This window comes from Monopterus albus, unplaced genomic scaffold, assembly GCF_001952655.1.
Source record: "Monopterus albus unplaced genomic scaffold, M_albus_1.0 scaffold24.1, whole genome shotgun sequence".
In the NCBI taxonomy this organism is placed as follows: Eukaryota; Metazoa; Chordata; class Actinopteri; order Synbranchiformes; family Synbranchidae; genus Monopterus; species Monopterus albus.
In genome coordinates, this window is record NW_018127904.1 from 192,581 (window position 1) to 215,219 (window position 22,639).

A 22,639-nucleotide genomic window follows, 5' to 3' on the forward strand; every position below is an offset into this window, starting at 1 on the left:
GGGGCACGTGCAGCTACCACACGGTACGGTAGCTACGGTAGCTGGGTGCTCAAGAAGGTCATCCAGTGGTGACAGGTTATGCACTGTGAAGACCGTGCCACTGTCAGAGGAAAAATAACTAACCTGACCACATCAGATTGCTGCCATCTCACAGCCGACTACAAAATTTTACTCCTTGTCTATAAAGCTTTAAATGGCCTCGCTCCACGGTACCTCTCTGACCTGAACCTATCAGGACTTCTGGTACAAGCCTTCTAATCAGTCTGAGGGTTAAAACTAAAGCTGGCGGAGCAGCCTTCAGCTTCTGGTGTCTTTTTACCAGATTGGATTAGATCTGTTCCAACATTAGCAGCAGACTGAAACTTTCCTGTTTTCCTATGCATTTGATTAGTGTACTTGGTTGTCTGCATATGTCTGTGTATTTTGTTTTAATGTGTTTCACAATAAATCTTCCTAGGAAATGAAATATGCTATATAAATACTGTACAAGTAACACTTGCTAATTATAGCTCACAAGGCTGTGAAAAGTACCTGTCAGGTGCTGCTTGTTCTTATAAGCTTTAATTTAGACAACGTAAAAAAAAACATCTGATTAACATCTGTTAAGAGGTTTGACATCTAAAACAAGCTGATCGCTGTTTGGCATTTATTTTTGTAGATAATGAAACACAGCTCTGCTCTGTACCCCTCAATGTGACAGCTCTACATCTGTAATGAAATGCATTGTCCCTCTTGCGTGAGGCGGAGAGCTGTAGGAACCAGATGGTTTCTATTTGTCCTGTCTGCCTGATCTGGGGTGAGCGCTGGGAACACTGCTTCTGGGAACCAGCACTCTTCATCTCTGGGCCAGGCAGGGGATTATTTATGCCCCCCGCCCTCTTGTAAAGCTCTCTTTAAAAATTCACACTTAGGACTTGCATGCCAAGTGGAAGCACAGAGATGTGATGAAGTCCTTCCCTACAAAGCTGTGCTAAGTTCAATATATGTTGAATCTGAAAAGAATTCTTTATATTCCATGCATTGAAGGACAATACTTAGTAAATCTGTACCATATCTTGCCATAAAAATGTCACGTATCTCAACTAGCTTTACCTGGTATAAAACTACTCCGATATGAAAAAAAAAAGAATATTAAAAAACGAACTGTTCTACATAGGAATAATGAATTGACAAAATCAGTTTGCCAACCAAAATGACAAGCACATACACTGTACCATTTTTAACATGACTATTTGTAACACCCTTCTTTGCAGCTGACTCAATATTGAAAAGAGAGAAGCGCCTGCGGACGAGGAGGGTACATTTTGAGAATGTGACAGTGTACTACTTCAGTCGGCGGCAGGGTTTTACCAGTGTACCCAGCCAGGGAGGCAGCACGCTGGGCATGTCCAACAGGCACAGCTGGGTCAGGCAGTACTCCCTGGGTGAATTTGCCGTGGAGCAGGAGAGGATCCATAGAGACATGCTGAGAGACCATCTGAAGGAGGAGAAACTCAACTCAATCAAACTCAAGGTAAATCTTTTGCAGTCTGTATTTAAAAAAATGTAAACCTCTTGGTTCAAAAGCTTTTTATAAGCATCATTCAACAGATTTCTGTATCAAATATATAAGAAATTAGAAAGACTTAAATTAATTTTTTCAAGAACCTCTTTGGCTTCAGTCTCTTTGTTCCCATGCTGGTATTAAAAAAAAGGTGCTTGGACGAATTCTTTCTCATTTTCAGCTGACGAAGAATGGCACAGTGGAGTCTGAAGAGGCCAGTACGCTCACGGCGGAGGACATTTCTGACGATGACATTGATCTGGACAACACAGAGGTAGACGAGTACTTCTTCCTGCAGCCTCTTACCACTAAAAAGCGTCGAGCACTGCTGCGCACCTCTGGGGTAAAGAAGATTGACGTGGAAGAGAAGCATGAATTGCGAGCCATCCGGATGTCTAGAGAGGACTGTGGCTGTGACTGCAGAGTCTTCTGTGACCCAGAGACCTGTGCCTGCAGTATAGCAGGGATCAAGTGCCAGGTAAATCCCATGACATGCAGATTTTCAGTCAATGTTCTGTTTTCTTACTCGTAATCAGAAAGCATTAGCTGTACGTTTAAAGAGAATGTGTGGGGATCAATGACTTTTAGATTTTTTTTAATGATTTCATACCCATAGTCTTCTTCCCATGATATAGATCTGCTTAAACTAAAACAATAAGACAGTAAATGTTATGTTTTCCTTAGGTGGACCGTATGTCATTTCCATGTGGCTGCACAAAAGAGGGCTGTAGCAATTCAGCGGGGAGAGTGGAGTTTAATCCCATTCGCGTTCGGACCCATTTCTTGCACACTATAATGAAGCTGGAACTGGAGAAGAGTCGTGAGCAGCAGCAGGCGTCCCCCACCAACGGTTACCGGAGTGAAACTAATGACCTGGGGAGCGGAAACCCTTTGGTTCAGTCCCAGCACAGGTTGGAGTACTCTCTGTCCGATGCTGCTCCACAGACAACCAGCATGCACATGCAGCCTGGCGATGAGATGGAGGAGCCGCTAGATGATGAAGAGGAAGAAGAGGATGAAGAAGATGATGAGGAAGAAGAGGAGGAGGAAAATGAAGACGATGAAGAGGATAGTAGCAGTGTTTGCAGTGGGCTGTCTGACTCCAGCACCCAGAGCCTGGCGAATAGCGACTCTGAAGATGAAGAGGAGGATGATGAGGACAATGAGAAGTCTGAGAACTTTGAGGACGACACGTCAACTTCATCAGTGTCTCATACTGACGTGGTCCCCTTGTCCTCTGTGCTGTGTTACAGTGACGGCTCCGTGATGCACGATAACCACATGAATGGAAACACTTATTTAATGAGCTCTTCCTCAGCTGAGTACTATCAGCTCGGGAGCTCCAGCGCCGTGTCCAATGGCCAAACCTGCCAACCAGGCGAACCCTATGGGGAAGCCTTCCAAGATCCAGTCAACACGACAAATGGCACCATAGTCCAAGGACCATTCAACATGACTGCTGAGCAGTACGCAGACTACTCTAATCAGGCTGAGGAACAGTACGCACCTAATCAGCATTTCCCTCTGGCCAACAGTGCCCCAGCTGCACCTTTGACCTGCTACGCACCTGATCAGGAGAAGACGGCATTGTCCAAAGCGGCGTTTGTGGAACAGCCTGACAACCAGAACCAGACACAGTTTCAAAACTACCTGAACAATAACTCTAACTCCCAGGGTTCCTACAGCAGTCACAGCAAGTGTATGACAGCAGAGCAGCCGCATAAAGAGTCCAGCGTTAATGGACATTCTGACCTGACCTTACTAGCGAACACTACTAAGAACCTCGCTTTACCAGACCATTGCCCTGAGGTCGCGGCCATTTAGTGGGCCTCACCTTCTTAAGTGTTTTTTCATTATTGCTTCTTTACTCGAGCCTGACTGAGTGGTATTTTAGAGGAACATAACCATTGCCTTTTCGCATCATCTGACCTTACATTTCAAAGCGATTTACAGCACTGCAGCACATTTTCATCTGTAACTATAAGCCATAGTTTCATGACAGAGGTGGTTTTGAGGAATTATTCACTTCTGAAGTTTCCCCACTACAGTGTGCTTAACTGCAGAATCAAAAACACAACACATCGGTTATGTCATGCTGTGCAATGTATCTTGTAATTTCAGATGTAAAGTTCTAGTTTTAAGCAGATATTGTACTGTAGATGGAACTTTTCTATGTCTGCTGTATGTGTCAAATGTGCGAAAAAGGTTTGTCAGTTTATCATTTCTGAATTATGTGTATACTTATATATTGTAAAAGTTTTGATAATACGCATGCTGTGACATTTAGGGGGAAAACTTGCCATGGTTTTATATAACATTGTGTTGTATACATAATTTATCTTCTCTTCTTTTACTGACAGTTATATGCTTTTCTATGGTTTTGAAAAGCATGAAAAAGCCTGAATTCTTGTTTGGATATTTCGGAATACAGTATCAATAGCATAATGTCCGACATGTCAAAACAGATTCGCAGCCTTTTGCACTTATGTGTGGGGGCCCAGTGGCATGCAGGTGGTTTTAACTGATAAATACTTGAACAGTGGATAAATGTGGCCCCTCGAGTGTTTTCTTCCTCCCACTGTTCACTCGTAGAATGATGTGATTTGCAGGTGTCACTACAAGTGCAGATTTATTCTTTGAAGCATTTCATTGATGCAGGGATATCAATTAAAGAGCACTTTGACATATCTTCAACAGTATGAGAAGCTTGTAGACAAGAGAACATTATCATTAAATTAGCATTATAGGCTTCATTTGAAAAGCAGCAGTAACTGGTTATTCTGCTTTCGATCGCCGTATAAGCTACATTGCGCTGTCTAATAATAAAGATGTTTATGTCGATCCGATAACGATGTCGATTTGATGTTAAGTGCAATAGTTTGAGGATTTTTAAGAGGCTTTCTCCTTAGAGAAAATCCTCAGTAAAGTGGAAGGAGATTGCTTTTAATTGATGATACTTAGTATTGTACTTAAAGCACCATTGATTTTATTAAAAATAAGACCATTGAACAAATGTTCAAGGTTGACAATCAAAGCGTATTATCAAACGATTCATATCAGTGATCAACAGTATGACTCATGAGTTCCATGAGCCACTGAAAATGACTTAACAGCCAGATATGAAAAAAAAAAAACTGCTTACGCAATATCTGTAAATAACCTTATAAATGGTCTTATACTTGTATAGCGCCTTTCTATGCTTTTACAGCACACTCAAAGCGCTTTCACATTATTCGGCCATTCACCCATTCGCACTCCCAAGCACTCACGCATTCACACACCGGTGACATCTTATAACACATCTTCATGAAATCACTGACAAAAGGTAATTGAAGTCACTGCTCGACTGATGACAATTTAGCGGATAATTGTACTGTAATATGTTGCTGAGGTTTTCTCTTTACCTCGAGTGCTTTGCTCCTTTATGAGTACAGATATTTGTGCCTCTTCTAAGCTTGCAAATATCTGCCCATTCTTTATAATCACAAAGGTCAGCACTGGCCTTCTGGTGGTTGTGTGAGACTACTGAGTAGCTGGGACCACTCATGCCACTTTGGTAGTATACAAGACGAATTGTGCCAAAGCATACAGTGTGAGAAGGCTAATGCACCCAGTTAAGAATCCTGTGTTTGATTTTATTTTCCAGTATTTATTATGAATGATATATTGAAATGTGTATTTATTGTGGTTTAATGAAAGTCTGTATTGAGTAAATTGCTTCACTATCTTAAAAATAATTGTCTTTTGTTTCCTGCTGGTTGTGAGATGTACAGCTTCATGTGCCTGATTTATATTATTTTATTTCATATTCTGTGAAATGCATATGTTTTGCACAAGCTGGCCACATCCTTTTGAATGTTTTGTTCCCCCACTGTAGATAGAACCCCCGTCATTTTTAGTTTTTATTTTTACCATGATTTTGAAATAAATTTAATTAAAATGACTCTTTTGATCTTAACTGCTTATGACGTGGTATTTTTGTATTTACGCACACACGGTGTCACTACATTGACGTTACTGATGAATCACCTTTTGTGATTTTAGGGATTTCTTAATACAAAGTGCCCCCTGCAGACCGCAGGGAGAAACGACGCCATGTGGCTCAAGTACTATGCAACTGGATTTACTGAGCTCAAAACAACACGTCTTATTACCAAGGCGTTCTGACGCCGCCTGATTCCATTTTAGGAAAACACTCAATTTGGATCTGTATCTTACTCAGTCACAAACAAAGTATTTTTTTTTTATATTCCACAGCCATTGAAACACGAGTGTCTGCACCAGAAATTCATTTGTGAACTTCTGTTACATATAGAGGGAGAGTTTCAGGAACTTGATCATCAGCAAATAGAGGACCTTGGGTGCAATCATTCTACATTTCCCTTTTACAAACACCAACATATTTTATATGGTGGATACAGGTCAGTTGGTCCCGTGAGGGCCAGCGCACAAAAACACACACACGTTAATAAAACACTGACTGTAAGCAGTGGTGGAAGAAGTACTCAAGTTTTTTACTTAAGTAAAAGTAACAATACAACAGTGTAAAAACTGCATTCAAAATATTACTTAAGTAAAAGTACAAATGTATTCGCATCAAAACATACTTCAAGTACTAAAAGTAAAAGCACTCATTATGCAGCATGGCACATTTCACATTCCTGTGACTCCTGCATGGCCCAGAAGGGGCCAACCTGATGGTCACCTGCTCCACTGGAGCAGTACCAGGTGGGGGCTCCCAGATAGTTTTAATTGGCTTTTATGTATTTAATTTGAAATACTACTGGGTAGCTTGTGAATTTTCCACCACAGATCAATGAGGTCTCATAATTCTACTGTATTTTTGTAATCATGAAGTTCTGTATAGTAATTAAGTCTTAAAATAAATGTCATGGAGTAAAAATTGCAATAATTTCCTCTAAAATGTAGTGAAGTCAATGTATGAAGTAAAAAAAAAATGAAACTATTCAATGAAGTAGATATGTCAAAATTGTACTTAAGTACAGTTCTTGAGAAAATGTACTTAGTTACTTCTCAACACTGACTGTATGGCCACTAAAACACATTTCTGCAGTAATGAGAACTTGAAGTTGTGTTTTAACTAACTGTAATTCATGTTTAAGGATCAACTCACTTAACCAGCCCAAATTGACATTCAAATGATCGTTCTTCTCCCTTCATATCACAAGTGTTTTCTGGGCTCAAAATGTTCGACTACACAAATTACCACAGAAAACAAGGTGTCCAACCATGAGCTGAAGACACCTTTGCTCACAACACTGTCAAACCAGATATTACATATTAGCAGAGAATAGCTACAAGTCTACCATACCACCACCATCCCTCAACCACCCAGATTAAAATCACAACAAAGGTACTGGATGGTACCAAATACAGGGATTTGTATTCTAAAAAGAAAAAGAAAAATTCACTTCCTTTGGTGCCTAAATATTTGGGATTTTTGTGTGACCAACTTGAACCTCTAGTTGTAATATACAATATCTTTTTTGTTTTAGGTTCAGGTAATACGCCTCATTGGAAAATATTCTATGTTGACGTTAAATACCTAATACTGTTAATGTGTGTTGGTTGTGAAGCAGTGAAAACATCTCACAGAAAAAAAAAGGCACATCTGCATTGAGCCAGGAATCTCAGTTCACAGTCTGATGGGGAGCATTGTGTCAATGCTTCCTTCCAGCAGTGGCACACAGTATTTCTCCCAAAGCCTGTTCTTCTTTATATAAAATAAATTAAAGCACAATATCAATCTAAAAGAACCTGTGCATAAACTGCATACAGCAGAATAAACCCATGGTCCTAGTATGCCTCCACATAGTAGTTTGCACCCTCAGATGAAGGACCAGAGCTGGTATCTGTCTGAGGGGTCGCAGAGGGACAGAGTGGGACGTTCATGACGGCCAGTTAGACACAAGTTCAGTCCTGGGATGTAGAATAATTGGTTCTATACGAAGAGAATACAAAGCGATTACTTTCCTAAAAAGAAATGACCTAGACATATGAAATAACTAATTAGTACGCAAAAGGTAAAAGGCCAAACTCACCTCCTTCAGTGCCCATTTTTGCTGTGCTCCTACAAATGTGTTCCCACCTTTATACTGGCAGTCTTCCAGCTTCACGGTCCCCTCTTTCCCGTGCAAACACAGCTCCTTCTGAATGCTGTGTCTAATCTCATGACGTGTGGAGTACTCGAAATACTATAGCACATAAAAAGTATACCATCAACCACTGCAATCAAAACAAATCCTTTTTTAAAATCTGTGATAGAAGGTACATTTCTTTAACTGACCTGATTTCCTCCAAGTCCATGACACTGGTACATGATCAGTTCTTTCCCACCCTGGTTGTTCTCTCCAGCATCCAGACATGTGTCTGTAGCCACATTTTTCACCTACAGAGAAAGATGAGGAAAGGGGAAAGCGGTGAGAGGAAACACAATTACAAACTGACATCCAGTGCCAGCTGTTCAAACAACTTAAGCCTCTGGAGTGTTTTCAGTGGTGTCAGATTGGAACTGCTCAGTACCCTCTGGAGATCCCAAGTGGAAACCCACAGTTGCTAGACAGCCCTGAGGTTTGGAAAGGGCTTGGGGTGTGCGATCTTACCGAGCCAAAGCGAAGCGGTTTGAAATCTGGCTGGAAGGCTTCTGGGTAAACGTTCTTCAAATACCAGGAGAAACTCTTGCACTGCAGCCGTGCACGGAGGTCTAAGCGTTTGGAGACATCTCCAAAGAGCCTCTGTTAAAATAATGACAGACAGACAGACAGTAAAGCAGCTCCTTTATGTTGTTTATTAACTCATACTGCAGGCACACCGGATACCATCGGGGCTATTTTTAAATAACCAAATTTTGCCTTGACATGATTCCTGACTAACACTGTCAGGTATAGTATAAGGTCAGATAGGAAATGCTGTGAAGCAGTTTCTGAATAAATCTATGTCCACTTTGGAAGAGATCCATGCATTTTTCTCCTTAAATCTTTCTATAAAAGTAGGCCATTCACACTGAAATGCAACAATTACAGTGCCCAACCTATGTACTGTATATAAGCACATGAAATCCACATGAGTCTACAGCCATGTTAGCAGCTCTCTGAAACTGCACTTAAGCACAGTGGTGCCCTGAGATGAATGCTAACATCAGCGTGCTCACACTGCTGATACTTATCACATAGAGCAGAACATTCAAACCTTTGCTTTGCATGTTAACACTTAGTAATTAGCACTGAAAACAAAGCAGAGCTGAGAAAGTCAAATTTTGACCTCATAAAGGGATTAGAGGGAACATTAATGGATCAGCAAGGTTATTTCAATTCATCCAGAGGTGAACATCTGTCTCCAACAAATCTTTTGGCAATCCATAAATACTTAACTCAAAAGCTAAAATGCCAACCTTATAGTAATTTCATTAGGATTAATCCTCTGGGGACCATGTACCAATTTCATGACAATGGATGGGAAGAGGTTTCAGTGTGGACCAAAGTGGTGGACCCACTGACCAACTAACATTTCTACTCACTGAGCCATAATCTGAACAGTTATCCACTTCCAGAAGTAAAACCATGACAAAAACAAATACACATCACCTATAAGAAAATAAGAAACCGCTTTTGATTTTTTTTTGTAATTGTCACATTGCTTTATCTACTTATCTGTCAGTGACTGTTCCAATGGTCTAATAACTCCTTTTTCAAACCAATTAACTACAGACAAGTATTCTTCTTTTTAAAGTGAAGCATATCTGCACATTTGAAAGGATGTGTAGGCACGTCGTGCTCTTGAATAACAAAGAGTACTTGCTATAATGACGACGATACTGCTCACTCTAGTGCTCTCTGGTTGCTACTACAGTAGAGTCCTTGAAGCTGTTTAACATGGCTGTGTCTGTGTGAAGCCGGCAGGAGCAGGCTGACCCCCTCTGTGAAGTAAAACCCTGGGGGAACTGTTTATAGCACCTATGGGACCGCATGTTGGGAAATGCTGAGAGTGCGTGTTATTTACCAGAGCTGGCTTCCTTCAGGCCCTTTTTACTGCTGGTGAACAGCTTTCAGCCCCAAATAGCTGATCTCTTTCTCTTTATTTTGAAGAATGTGTTTTGCTTGTACAGAATACATGTTTTAAGATTTACAACAGTGAAACACTACAGTTGTCCTGGTAACTGGAATTCTCTGTAAGTCATGATCAGATTTGACGCTGGTTGTATGTTATTCACAGTTCAGTGTCTCAGCAGTGAAGGACAGTGACTGCTCTTAAAACCACTTAAATATGACCATGCAAAATAGAAGTGCAAGATAATGCTGCAGAATAATTTCATGCCAATTTCCAAAGTCAGTGAATTCAGTATTTGACTGGATCGCAGGACAGACATGTTTCAGAGGCACAGTAGAAGTCGTACATACATCTCTTGCAATCTGTCCAGCTTCTGAGTTACGACGGTAGAAGATCTCCTTGTAGTCGTCCATCCAGACCTCAGCCAGTCGTACCTGGTTGCGAGCAATCACTTGCGTTCCCTTAGGGAAGGTGTGGGGGCTCTTAGTGCGGAAAACGTGACCAACAACAGAGCAAGGGATGATCTCCAGCTGTCCACCACACTGCCACACCTGGAGGTTAATGAGAGATAGCCCATGAAATGCACAATGACATGCAGCTAGACAAGTTTGGATACCAAAATGATTCATGGGATAAAAAGGTTAAAGCAAATATAAAGACTGCTGCGCATTCACAATGACAGCTTAGTGATGACTTACCCTAAATGACATTTCAATATTCTCACCACCCCAGATCTCCATTTCTTCATCATAGCTTCCAATATGGTAGAAATATTCTTTTGAGATGGAGAAGAGACCACCAGCAAATGTGGGAGTCCTGAGGAAAAATTTCATTAGAGGTCTTTAATTACTTCCAACATTTAAAGTTGATATTCTAAATTCATGCACCATGTTTCATACTTGATAGGATGGGTCTCATCCTTCCTCCTTTGTCTCTCATGATCTGGGAGACCCTCCCAGCCAAAAGCCAGGCTCCAGTCAAAGTTGCCCCGGCTGTGTTTCTGCCCATATGGGGAGGGTTTTATAAACTCAAAAGTATTGAAATCAATGGAGGTTATATCAGGACTGACTACTGCAGTGTAGTTTTCTGCTATCCTGCCTAGCAGAGGCTCCAGCCATCCATGGAAGCATTCACCTGTTAACATGCACACGCACACACACACACACACACACACACACACATCACGTTATTAGCAATAACAGCGAAATGGCTAATCTACAATACGTTAACACATGGTGGCCACGCCTGTGCTTTCAAGATACACATTATATCTCTGAGCTGTGGGTGTGTAAGCAAAGGTGTGGCTACATGGTTTTAATGTGTGAGTAAATGTCAGCTTTGTTGACTCACAGTGTGCATCCAGAAAGGTGAGCGTATCACCTGTGGCCACGGAGGCACCCAGCAGCCGAGCTGTGATGAGCCCTTTCCTTTCTCGCTGGCGTACAACTTGCACAATGCTAAGCTGCTTCAAATACTCATCCAGCTTGTCCTTCAGATCATCTGAAAGTGTGGGATATTTGTTAGATACACAGGCTGAAAAGAAGAAACGTTTGCTGAAATTATATATCACTGAATGCTGAGCACAGTCTAATATAAACAGCTTTATAAAAGCTCGGACTCAAACAAAAAGAACAAAGTTGTCTTCCTAACATCTGTCATGAGAACTGAGTTAGGAATGTCAGATGGACAGCATTCCCTGAAACCTCTCTCCACTCCAGCATTTTGTTTCCTTCCTAAAGTGGACCTGGTTAACTCTCACTCATTTTTAAGCACAACCCCTGCTAATTCCTCTTAGGAAAGTATTCACTAGCAGCCCCTTGCTTCCTGTGGTAACTTGCTTCATGGGCCACAGAAGAAAAAGGGAGATCCTCTCTGCATGTTTCATGGCACACTAAAGAGCTGCTCACACAACATGCAGCATGACATTGAACCCAAAAGAAAGCAGGCCACTCCATCAAGGCCCTGTTGAGTTTTACCATACACGCTGGCGTCATCCACCAGGATGATCTCCTTGAGGAGAATGGCGGGGGAGGTGTGGAGGACACTGTACACTGTCCTTAGCAGAGTGCTCCAAGCTTCATTGTGGAACACAATTATCACACTGGTGGTTGGCAACGAGGGGCACCGTTTGAAGGTTTGCTCAATACATCTGCAGCAAGAAGGAAAAGAGCACAAAGATCTGACTGTTCTGTATAATTCCTGAGTGCCACAATAGTCTAGTTATTACAACTGCAGACTCTCTCCTGTGGGGTGTCCATTTCATCTGCGACACTGCATGTGAGGCAGCCTTCGAAATATCTGCCATATCAGAGTGGGAGAGACATTGTAACTCGCCACCAAAAGATAGCCAATGCATATGTAGACTTTATGTCTGTCATGTACTGACTCTGTATGTGGACTGTAATTAGTCAAGTATAACTGTTCTCCTTCCTAAACTGGCCACAGTAACTAGGCAGGCATGCTGAAACAAAGGCCCAGTCAGAACGATAATCTCTGTGGTTCCTGCCCAAGATTTTCCAGTTATAAAAAAACAAACAAACTTGATTAACTTGTTTGGGTGACTCTCATCTACACTGCTCTAGCCTTTGTGGATGCTTTTCAGTGTGGCACTTTAAGTTATATTCAGGTCCAACTCACAAATCCATGGATTAGAGAAAGTAGAGTAGCAGCATATAGCTTCAAACCTGCATTTAGATGCACTACTGGTGTAATTACATAATTATTTAAAATGTCTAAAATGTGGAAATGAGTTGAACAATATTCAATATCAACTATATACAGTAACCCCATAATCTTCTTGTTCTTTCTTGCACATTTCACTAAACAATAATTAAGCATAGAGATTGTACAAGCTGACATACTCTGGTGGTCTTGTGTCTGCACCCAGGTCCCTACTTAAAGAGATGCGATCGCTGGCATACAAGTTAAAACAGTGTTTCTCTTCACCCCTCTCCTTCTCCTTCTGCTCTTCAGGGCTCAGTGAGTCTGTAAGGAAAGGTTTCCCAGAGGCTCCGGGAGCTAGAGGGTTCTGAGGCGGCCGCTCCAGAGCTGGCCTGAGCTCACCAGCAGTGTAATGACCCGGCAGACACACTGTGCTGTTTGTATTGGCCTGCTGGCGTACGGGGGCTTTGATCTGCATTTTTGGCATCACATCCCTTAAGTTATGGACAGCTCCCATCACCATGCCCAGCATGGCATCCCGCTTCACTGCCATGTCTTTCAGCCATGGATCCTCCTGTTGGTTTTGGCTGCCAACTTCCCATTGTAGGAGGAACACAAATGTGACAAAGATAAGGGCCACTATCAAGAGTTTAAGTGGGTGCAACCTTCTTCTGAGCACTCTGCGGAGAGTTGTCATTCTTCTTAGATGGAGAGCAGGCTGCATGGCCTTGGACAGAGACTCAGCTGTATTAAATGGATAACATTAAGGAGGATTATCAACCAGCGATGTTTTATCATCAAAAGAAATAACGCTACAGGGGAATTATACCAAGTTACCAGATTAATAACATTTAGGTTTTTGCAATTAAAAATCATAGCAGTTCCTAGTGAAGCTAAGAGTAATTTGCACATAATTACATATTTAAAATCTGCTCATGAAATCAACAAACACTGCTCGGGATTCCTTCATACCACGTACCACGAGTCGCTGAACTTTAGTTTCAGGTTGGAAAAGTCTATAAAATTGTTCGTAGAGAATCCAACGAATGGCATCCTGGTTTTTACAGGAGAGCCTCTATTTGTTGCTGAAAATTTCGTAGAGAGCAAAAAGATTCCATTAGTTTTCCTTCCTCACAAAACTTCCGTCTCGTTGGATCCAGGTGCGCTTCAGGTAGAGGGCGGAGACGTGCTGGCGCGCTTGCGCAAAGAGGACTGCGTAGCAAGCGCCATACCTGGAACACAAAGCATTATAAAAGAAGACATACACCAGGAATTTTGTCAACGTCACTGTTTGCCTTACGCATCGCTTTACTTGTGTCCTGTAACCCAGTAACCCTTTAAAAATAGTCTATAATGTGCCCAAATCACTGCTAAACCAAACTTTTATCCAGACAAACCTACTGACAGTCTACACTGAAGTGGCCACTTTGTCTTGAGATGGTTCTTCGGAGTGTTTCTCATTCAATAACGGTGTCATTAATAGGATTTGTTCAACTGGTCATTCACTGGGACAGTTGCTGGGTTACAAATAACGGAGGAACGCTATACCACACACACAGCCCACCGCATCCAATCAGGCTCTCTGAGAAAACATCACGTCTTACACACACACACACACACTTAAACTTATCAACGTGAACACTTGGACAAACTACAAACATATATGGCCCAGCGCGTATTTGGAAAAGTTAACCGTCTTTTCGCATGGAAGCGCAAAAGCCTAGGCTACATTATTGGTCACATCTGAGCTTTCGTCTATAATAAAAGTTGTAAGTTGAAAAGCTAACACTTACCAGCGGACTCTGTCATTTAACTAATCCTTTAATTTAGGCTTCCCAGAGCGAATGGTCTTTATGAAGAACTGGACGCTTGAAGGAGGGACGAGGCGGATTCCAGGCGCAGACAGCCTGCTGTGTGCCCAGTTTGAAGTCTCTCTGCCTTTGACTTGCATAGTGACTCCATCTGTAGTGACTGTTCCCCGGAACTTCCTATTCACGGCAGGCATCCACTTTATTATGTCTAATAACATGTTCACTGGCCTACATTTTTTTCAAAGTCACGTTGTCTGCGTGGACTAGATTCTGTATTAATCGCACCAATTAAGACAAAACGCCAGTATCCTATCTAAATAACTTTATTTTAAATACAAGATGAAAGGTAAAAATAAAATACACAACCACCTACATCCTAATCCCGGACTGATAATGAAACAATTGGCCCCTGGGCACTGATGCAAAAGGCCCCTATAACTCTGACACTTGTAGGAGCAGCCTCACAGATCCACACCTACAATAATAATAATAAACTTCATTTATGTAGGTATTTTCTAAACACAGTTAACTTTTACTGTTTGCATGTCTTTGTGGTCGTTTCACACCTTTTAACTTATTTTGTGTATTTTATGCATCTTTTTGTTTTTGCTTCTTTTTGGAATTGTGTTGTCATTTTGTTGTGTTTGCAGTCTTTTTCTCTTTCCAAGTCATTTCTTTTTCTAATGCTGTAACTTTTTGATGTAGTTTTACATCTATTTTGTCTTGTTTTGTGGCTTATTGTAGTCTTTTGGAGTGAAGTGATTGGCTTTCCTTCACAGTTCTCTGTTCTAGGGGACCCTGTGACCCTTTGGGCCCCTGTGCCCAGTCAGTAATCCATCCATGATCCTAATATTTACCACAAGACTAAACATTTCAACATTAATTTTCATATAAATGAAAGAAAAAAAAAAAAGAATGTTATCCAGCAAAATAAAAATGAGAGCTCTAACAGAGGGAGTGGAGCCCATTTCAAATCTGATAAATCTTAAATGTGCTTTAATCTAAACAGTACCCTTCTGCACAATCCCACTGTTTTTATTCTTCAAAATCAGTGGACATTTTTATATGTTTGTTGTCTGTAGGGAAGGAAAGGAAAAAGGTTTTCAGGCCTGCATGCGCCTGAACCTCTCAGCACTGTTTTCGCCCTTGGGATTGCCAGCACTCAACTGTTCATATAATCCAAAAATATACATAACGACTGTAAGTGTTTAAATGGCTTTCCCAAAGAAATAACAGAAACAACCAGATATTCTTGAAACTTGACAGTAAAGGCCAAACAGTAAACCCATATTCCATAAGGTCAACCTTTATTACAGAAACCTTGGTTACATCTCTTACATATGCAGCCTCCCTCTCTCTCTCACACACGTGCGTGCGTACACGCAGGTCCAACATTAAGATCTCAGGGCAGCACGAGCTTTGTCCAGGATATCCTTTCTCATTCTTGGATAATCTGGATGAGCAGCCAGAACCTGTGGACAAAAGTAAGAATGAATTACAGGATGCAAAGAATTTGAAGCTCTTAAACTGCGATCATCCACAGGTGTCTCACCTTATGACACACATCTATGGCATCAACATGCCTCTTTGCTTTTAAGTAGTTGAAAGCAAGCTTGTATCCTAAAATAAGAATAGGCACTGGTCATTAAAAATATAATCATCTTAAATTTTTCTGTCCTTATAAATACAACTGGACATGTGATTTTGGCTGACGTACCAATAGTGGGGTTAGTCCGATTTCCATATTTCCAAGCCAGTTCATAGTTAAGTGCTGCGTCACGGAATGCCTGCACTTTTTCCATTATATAGCCCAGATATTCATACGCTTTACAGCATGACTGTGGAAAGAAGTGCTATTATTATTAAAAAGTAATGCAAATAAAAGACACCCTCTAAAATTAAATAATAGAAAAATGATTTTATATTAATGAAATTGCCTTTAAACCACATCATATTGAAGCAGTGACAGTATTTTCAATGCTGACCTTGTTATGATTGAGGCACCTCTTCAAGAGGTCCCCAGCCATGTCATACTTCCCCGAATGGATGTAGATGTCTGCCAGGAGCAGCCAGCTCTTCTCAAACTCATCGGCGTCATCAAGGCTCCAGTTCATCTTAGCTATGCGCTTGAGCTGGTTCCTGGCTCGGGGAGTTTGTTTTAGCATCATATAAGCTGTTGCCATGGCCAACAGTGCTGGGATGTGGTCCTTCTGAATTTAACCAAAGAATTCTGGTTGGACAGGATGAATCTGACAACACCTCTTCCAACTCTCCCACTCTCATTTGTTTACACCAAAATCATACTGACATTGCTTCAGGACATAAAGGTAAATACAAAAATGTAATGTCCTCTTTAACAAAATTCACACAACTAAGCTACAACAATAAAAACTGTAAACATTAAATTAGCAGGATATGGTATAATGTTTTAGTTTGTAACCAAACAGAATGACCTTAAGACAGAAGCATAAAATAACTCACAGCTCCTGCCGTTTATTTATGGTAATGTAACTAAAGCACATCATCTGGACTTTGCTTACCTCATTGTTTGCAATCTCAGTGAAAACACTCAGGGCTTTCTCTACATTGACCTTCTGTTTAGTCGCCAGAAAACAGTAGTTCTCTAGGATGCGGAGCTGGATGTGTCCGCCTGGTGTCTGAGGCTTTATCTCCTTCAGCAGCTTCTCCGCTGTTCGCACAGCAAGCTGTTCTGACTCCTGCTTCTCTGTGGAGTTCCTGAGCAGAGACAAAAGTGACTAACATCAGTACTTTAAGTCTGTGAGTTCAAAATACAAAACAGTTTATATACTGTATAAAGTCTAACTCACCCAATTTCACCATCTAAATTCTCAAAAACCTCCCCTCCCATGGTGTCATTGTCAGGGTTTAGGTAGATTTCTATCATGTTGTACACAGCATTTTGACCCCAATCGTTGTCTTTCCGTGCTTTGTTGAAGTGTCGCAGAGCATCGTTAGGCTCTCCTGTATACCTGAACACAGACAGAGAACACAGGTTTCTTCACATAATGTGCTAAACCTGGAACAGATGTTGCCATAATCTTGAGGAAAAACGTTTCCAAGCTTGCCAAAGATATAGTCCTTTGCAGTAGTTAAACCCAGGGTCAAACTTTGCTCTGGAAGAATGTTTTTCTGCCATATCAAGAAATCTGTTGACTTCTTCCAACTTCCCGGCCCTCCTCAATAAGTCAATGAGACGTGACAGAGTTGGGTAGTTGTCTGAAAAACAGGTCTAAGTTATTATGCCTTCCATTTAGAGAAGGTCAAATCATCAGTTCATATGTACTGTAAATTCAACACAAATATTTGTACCTGGTTTGCGCTCCAGGAGTTGTTGAAAGTGGAAAACTGCCTGTTCATAGTCCTGCTTCCTGAACATAATGTCAGCCATCATCTAAAGACAAACACATGTACAAAAATAGTACTATATGTTGGTTCCAAAAAAGGCTATGCTGACAATTGTGGTAGCAGACAGACAGAACAAACCAGAGTTGCATCTTCATTAAACTTGTCGTCCTTCAAAATGATGCTGCATTGCTCCTGGCACGCGTCAACCTCATTGAGAGTCAGGTACAGCTGTGCCAACTCCAGCATCACCTAGGAACAGGGGATGCATTCATTTAAATGAAGACGATGTGACAAGATTATTTGTGGAATAATGTGAGACTGATACATCAGGCCATTAGCTTAAATCAAAATATCCACAACAAAAAATTTTTAAACACAGAGATGCAACACTAAAGAGATGCCAGTGCTTGTTAAGCACAGCTGCAGTGAGTACACAGAACGTTTTTGATTCAGTTGCACTGACCTTGCAATCTGTCTCACAATATACAAGAGCTTCTTTGTAGAATTTGACTGCTCTCTCATAGACCCTCTGACTCGTGTAGTGTTTAGCGATCTCAGCGCAGATCTCGGCTGCAAGCTGCTTCTGCACGGGGATGGCGTCGGGCTGCTCCAACTGCACCCGCTTCAGCACCTTGGCCTGCACATCCCGGGCCTATGAACATCAAAATCACAGCCTTATCATGGAAATAATCACAGTTATAATCATTATCATCTCTGCAGAAACAAGCAAAAGAATACTGAAATTGAAAAGAGTTTAAAGACTTTTATTTCACTTTGTCTTTTTAGGTAGGCCAGTAAGTAACTCTAAGGGGTACCCGTGCAAAACATCTGATTCAACAAAGCTGACAGTGTCTCAAACTGCAAGATAACTGGGCCTGCTTACCCTCTGTAAGGAAAGTAAAGCCTCCTCATTTTTGCCTACTTTGCTCTGAATCTTGGCCAACAGGACTAGATAACGGCAGTCCTCTGAGAGCACCGGCAGTTCATTCACTGAGTAGGTTTGAAGGAAAAAGTGATGTTAGAAACGCACAACAAAACAATAAACAATTAAAACCAATCAGTACATACTTTTTCTAAAACATACTAGAGGTGTTTTGATTTAGTTTACAAATCCAAAGCAGCTTGCCAGAAACAATATTAGCCAATATGTCCTTTCAATCAAGCTGTTTATACATGTGATGTCAGGAATTGACTGAGATGTCAAAAGTACCTGGTTCATGGGCCAGTGCTTGATGCAGGACTCCCTCGCAGCGCTCATACTGCTTCATCTTCATCAGCAGCTCGGCCAGGTCGTAGCGCAGGAAGTTCTGTTCCTCGGTTTTCAAAGCAGCTTCATAGTAATTGATTGCCTGTGTAACAACAGCCTTGTGTCAACTGGTTTGACTGTGTATGGGAAGTTTGTTTATCTTTAAATGAGTGTACAAAACAAACCTTGAGGTAGTTGTGAGTTTTGACCAGGGCTTTTCCAATCTTGCTGGCTAAAGCACCATCTTTGGGGTTTTTCTTCAGGGCATGCTCGTAAACCTCAATGGCTTTCTCTGGCTGAGAATAAACACGTGACGATAAGTGACGTCACAATTTGTTAGTGGTTTCAGGGTTTTGTAAATATTATTCAGACAGTCTGATTATTATTTACAAGATGTGAACATGTGGTAAACACCTTAAGGACTGATGACTGCTTCAAATTCAGAGATGCTGGGAAAGATGGGACAAAGATAGTCATGTCGGAAAATCCTATTTTGGTCTTATTGCCTTTATATCATTTATTTATTTGATCATTGTGCAGTATTTGCAGTGTTTAGAAATTACTACATTATTACCCAGGAGCTTCAGGGGTTTTCTTCAAAGATTTCCAAACATCTAGCCTATGTATGTGCTTATTTCCCTTTAACTTATGGGTGACACACTTTATGGTAAGTATTAACCTGTTTCCTCCTGTACTGTTTTTGTTTTAAGAGGCTGTGCTGCCAATGTGAGCTCCCATGCCGTGCGTGATTTTTACATCGATCAAACATAACTGGTTAAGTTTCTTGCCACTGCAGGATTTCAGTGATACTATGCTAAATACATACTAATCCTGACAAGAGGGGAAAATAGATCTGCTTAGTTCATACCAAACACATCATTGTGCACATCAAAACAGAAAGACATGATCAGAAAATTGCAAGGATCTATCACATGAATAGCATGAACAGCAACGTGGAAGTATAATGAAACTCAGAACAGCAGTGATTACATGATGTAGTGGCTAAACATTTATATAACTCCTCCATTTATAATCTAGACTTTCATTACACCTTTGAGTTGACCTATTTTGAAAAAGGCATAAATGACATTACTAAAATGAAACTGTGATTAGACCACATGCCATAAGGATATACAGTAGTTCTTTGAAACATGTACAGTAACACCGTTAAAGCCGCAGTCCAAACAAATCAGTGTGATGGGAAAAGGAAACTATCTCATTAAGACACAACTTAATCTTATCCCCCACTTACTTCTTGAATGTACATGTAGGCATCACCTAGCATGAGATATGTGTGAGGGCTGGGCAGCTTCTCTACTATTTCTCTGGAGATAAGACAGAGAGACAACGTCACATATGGTGTAGTTCATTATGTACATATACAGTACCTCTCTGCTGGTCTGAGGTTCAGTCATGCTTTACTACATCTCAGCTGTTAATACAAGCAGTGCCAAGAGAAGACCAGAGGCAACTGTGCACAGTTCCTCTTACATCACAAATGGGTCCAGTTAAAATTTGATTTGCTTTATGCTTGTGGCCTTCCAAATCCTACTACAGGATGAGATGTTGGGGCAATATGGCTTGTTATCATAGAGTCATGTAAAGAATTAACTTTCAGCCATTACTGTTCAGACAAACATGTACAATGCATTAGGCTTCAAATGGGTTCATTCATACTGTATGTTCAGCTTTTATCTTCCATCAAGCTCATTCTTTATTGTGCTGTTTTTGTACAACTGATCCAAATCTACTGCTCACCTGTAACAGCTTGCGTAGAGATGTTTCTCTTTTCTGTGGTTCAGATATATGTCTGCCATTTTCTTCTTGGCTTGGACGTAGTAGGGCTGCTCAGGGGTGATGTTTCTGAGCATACTGAGCGCTAGCTCAGTGTCACCACGCAGCAGAGCCAGATCTGCATTGGCAATGGTGACACGTAGCTCCTCAGGGGTGCCTGAGAACTCATTGATGGCATCTTGCATCACCTTGGCTGCTTCATGCTAAAATATTAAATCCATTTTTGCATTTATACTGTACTTTTCCTTTAAGTCCAGACATACAGTGTGTGGAAACCCAAAAGGATAGGCTCATATGCTAGCCTTCTTAAGTCAAAACTCACTATTTTACCTGTTCTCCATTGAGCCACAGGGCCTCAGCTAATTCCAGGAAGACAGCGACACAGTCAGCAGGGCTCAGCTCAATCTTCTTGTTCTTGGACTTGGATGAGGATCCGGCTCTGCGGACACCTGGAAGACTCATGGCCATCTGCAATGTCTGAATAGCTTCTGTCAGCTCACCCATTTTCTTCTTAGCCTGAGCCTTAATCAGGTGGTATAAAGGATGTTCTCGAATCTGGAATGGAAAGAAGCCAAGATACATGTGAACAAGCAATCCCTAGAGTCAAACAGTACCAACACTGTCAAGGAGGAGGTGGTGCCGGTGGTGGTGGAGTTCTTGATTCATAACAATCTCCATAGAAATTATTTTGATCAGTCTGACTCAGCTGAACTATCACTGATGACACTGACCCTGATCTGACTCACTTTCAGACCACTGCAAATTTTAAAGTGCTCTGCCTTGCCTACTTAAACCAAACATCAGAATCAGAATCAGAACCAGAACATCTTTAAAGAGTTGCCATTTTCCAAAACAGAGATTAATTCATGGTGTCACTGCTGACAATACCTTATCAATGTTCCCTTCTGTGGAGACAAAGTATATCAACTTATTAACTGAGGACAATCTGACGTCTCCAAATATTACAGATAAAGTTGGGAGAGCTGCAGTGTATCGACATATTTTGCTGAACCTGAACGTACAATGTTTATGATTTAGGAGCTAATAATGTTATCATCTTGATAGTGATCTTACCTCAAAGTTATGGCTGAGGCAGAGTTCAAGAGACTGGGAACACAGTGTGAAGTTACCCTGTAGCAGATGGATCTGTGCCATTAGCAGATGTGCATCTGCATGAGAAGGACACTGTTCCAAGCAATGATGTAGACTGCTCTGAGCGGCGTTGATGTCGCCTAAATGAACACAGAGGCAATGCAGTTTAGAACAGAAGCAACCAGGACACATACAAACAAACAAAAACACTGCAACATATTGCATGCTTACCAGACTGATATCTGACTTTGGCTAGAAGGAAGACTCCTTGAAGGAGACCTGGCACAATCTTGACCACAGTATCCAACAATGTGGCGCAATGTTGGAGCTGAGGAGCAGGAGGCTGGCCCTGGGGTGGAGGCTAAATAATGAACAGTGTTATTTACTGCAAAGATTCATGTTTATGATCAATACCATTACAAGAGGATAAAGTATGCATATCACTAGCACCCTATCCCCAAATGTGTATAATAAACAGTTATTAGCTAAATAAATACAAAATTACTAAGCCCTCATTTGCACAGGGTGCACCTGTGATGTGGGTTCCAGCTGTGACGTGGTTTTGATTCGTTGTGTGCGTGGCTTCATCCCTCACTAGGAGTGTCTCAGAAGTGGAGCAGTTTGTTGTGATACAGATTTTTTTATGTATCTTTCGCTACCTGATTGGTGGGTTGAACATTTTTCAGACGCATCCCAGAAGCGGCATCCAAAAAAACTAGATTTATCTTTAGCAGAGCAGAGAGATGCTTCTGAAATGTGCTGCAGCCCAGTGGGATCACAAGCACTGACTAGACAGGCAGCAATCAGCTCTGACAACTACAGCACAACAGGAATGTGACACAGCCACGGCCAGTGGAAAAGAGGGGTAAAGATCTCTTGCACTGCCCAAATTTAAAGGCCCAGAATTCACATAGACATTTTAAGGACTAGTGGACCTTCTGTCATTGAAAAGTCTCCCTATCATACCTTAGCAGGACACAGTGCAAGATATTCTTTGACAATCTCCAGGAGGAAGTCAGGGTTGAGCTTCTCAAAGTACTCCACTCCCAGAGGCAGACC

At 41.3% G+C, this 22,639-nt stretch overlaps 3 protein-coding genes across 6 annotated transcripts in view; 1 reads left to right on the forward strand and 2 right to left on the reverse strand.

Moving 5' to 3' along the window:
• csrnp3 (cysteine-serine-rich nuclear protein 3) overlaps positions 1-5,506 on the forward strand; it is a 21,556-nt gene extending 16,050 nt beyond the window's left edge. For both annotated transcript variants that reach the window (XM_020594788.1, XM_020594789.1), the window contains 3 exons: positions 1,254-1,513; positions 1,725-2,021; positions 2,228-5,506. In XM_020594788.1, coding sequence (XP_020450444.1) covers positions 1,254-1,513; positions 1,725-2,021; positions 2,228-3,367 — 1,697 coding nt within the window. In that variant the 3' untranslated portion in view covers positions 3,368-5,506. The remainder of the gene's footprint in view (positions 1-1,253; positions 1,514-1,724; positions 2,022-2,227) is intronic.
• A 782-nt stretch (positions 5,507-6,288) lies between these two features.
• galnt3 (UDP-N-acetyl-alpha-D-galactosamine:polypeptide N-acetylgalactosaminyltransferase 3 (GalNAc-T3)) lies at positions 6,289-14,241 on the reverse strand. 3 transcript variants are annotated; one of them, XM_020594821.1, is made up of 12 exons: positions 14,065-14,241; positions 13,251-13,503; positions 12,472-13,015; positions 11,587-11,759; positions 10,961-11,110; positions 10,510-10,744; positions 10,309-10,426; positions 9,961-10,161; positions 8,167-8,298; positions 7,851-7,952; positions 7,606-7,758; positions 6,289-7,505 (listed from the first exon to the last, which is right to left on the reverse strand). In XM_020594821.1, the coding sequence occupies exons 3-12, from the start codon at positions 12,993-12,995 to the stop codon at positions 7,392-7,394; spliced, it is 1,902 nt and encodes a 633-aa protein (XP_020450477.1). In that variant the 5' UTR covers positions 12,996-13,015; positions 13,251-13,503; positions 14,065-14,241; the 3' UTR covers positions 6,289-7,391. The 3 variants fall into 3 exon arrangements, with proteins under 3 accessions (XP_020450477.1, XP_020450480.1, XP_020450479.1); XM_020594824.1 differs by lacking the exon at positions 14,065-14,241 and adding an exon at positions 13,677-13,782; XM_020594823.1 differs by lacking the exon at positions 14,065-14,241 and adding an exon at positions 13,669-13,782.
• A 1,131-nt stretch (positions 14,242-15,372) lies between these two features.
• Positions 15,373-22,639, reverse strand: part of ttc21b (tetratricopeptide repeat domain 21B) — an 11,483-nt gene continuing 4,216 nt past the window's right edge. Inside the window, 19 exon segments of the mRNA XM_020594820.1 lie at positions 15,373-15,554; positions 15,635-15,702; positions 15,800-15,920; positions 16,068-16,292; positions 16,623-16,818; positions 16,911-17,072; positions 17,169-17,319; positions 17,413-17,494; positions 17,587-17,697; positions 17,912-18,100; positions 18,332-18,438; positions 18,659-18,797; positions 18,880-18,990; positions 19,947-20,019; positions 20,453-20,691; positions 20,819-21,043; positions 21,563-21,720; positions 21,812-21,941; positions 22,547-22,639. The exon segment at positions 22,547-22,639 is cut by the window's right edge and continues 17 nt beyond it. Of these exon segments, the coding sequence (XP_020450476.1) occupies positions 15,477-15,554; positions 15,635-15,702; positions 15,800-15,920; positions 16,068-16,292; positions 16,623-16,818; positions 16,911-17,072; positions 17,169-17,319; positions 17,413-17,494; positions 17,587-17,697; positions 17,912-18,100; positions 18,332-18,438; positions 18,659-18,797; positions 18,880-18,990; positions 19,947-20,019; positions 20,453-20,691; positions 20,819-21,043; positions 21,563-21,720; positions 21,812-21,941; positions 22,547-22,639 (2,658 nt within the window). The 3' untranslated portion in view covers positions 15,373-15,476.

What these genes read in the sequence shown, in the direction of transcription:
- galnt3 (XM_020594821.1), bottom strand. Translation starts at nt 12,995, where the DNA reads ATGCAGCCTGCTCTCCATCTAAGAAGAATGACAACTCTCCGCAGAGTG. An exon ending in GATGAGACCCATCCTATCAA is followed by an intron (nt 10,427 to 10,509) that starts GTATGAAACATG and finishes ATTTTTCCTCAG; the next exon opens with GACTCCCACATTTGCTGGTG. An exon ending in AAAAATGGGCACTGAAGGAG is followed by an intron (nt 7,506 to 7,605) that starts GTGAGTTTGGCC and finishes CTCTTCGTATAG; the next exon opens with AACCAATTATTCTACATCCC.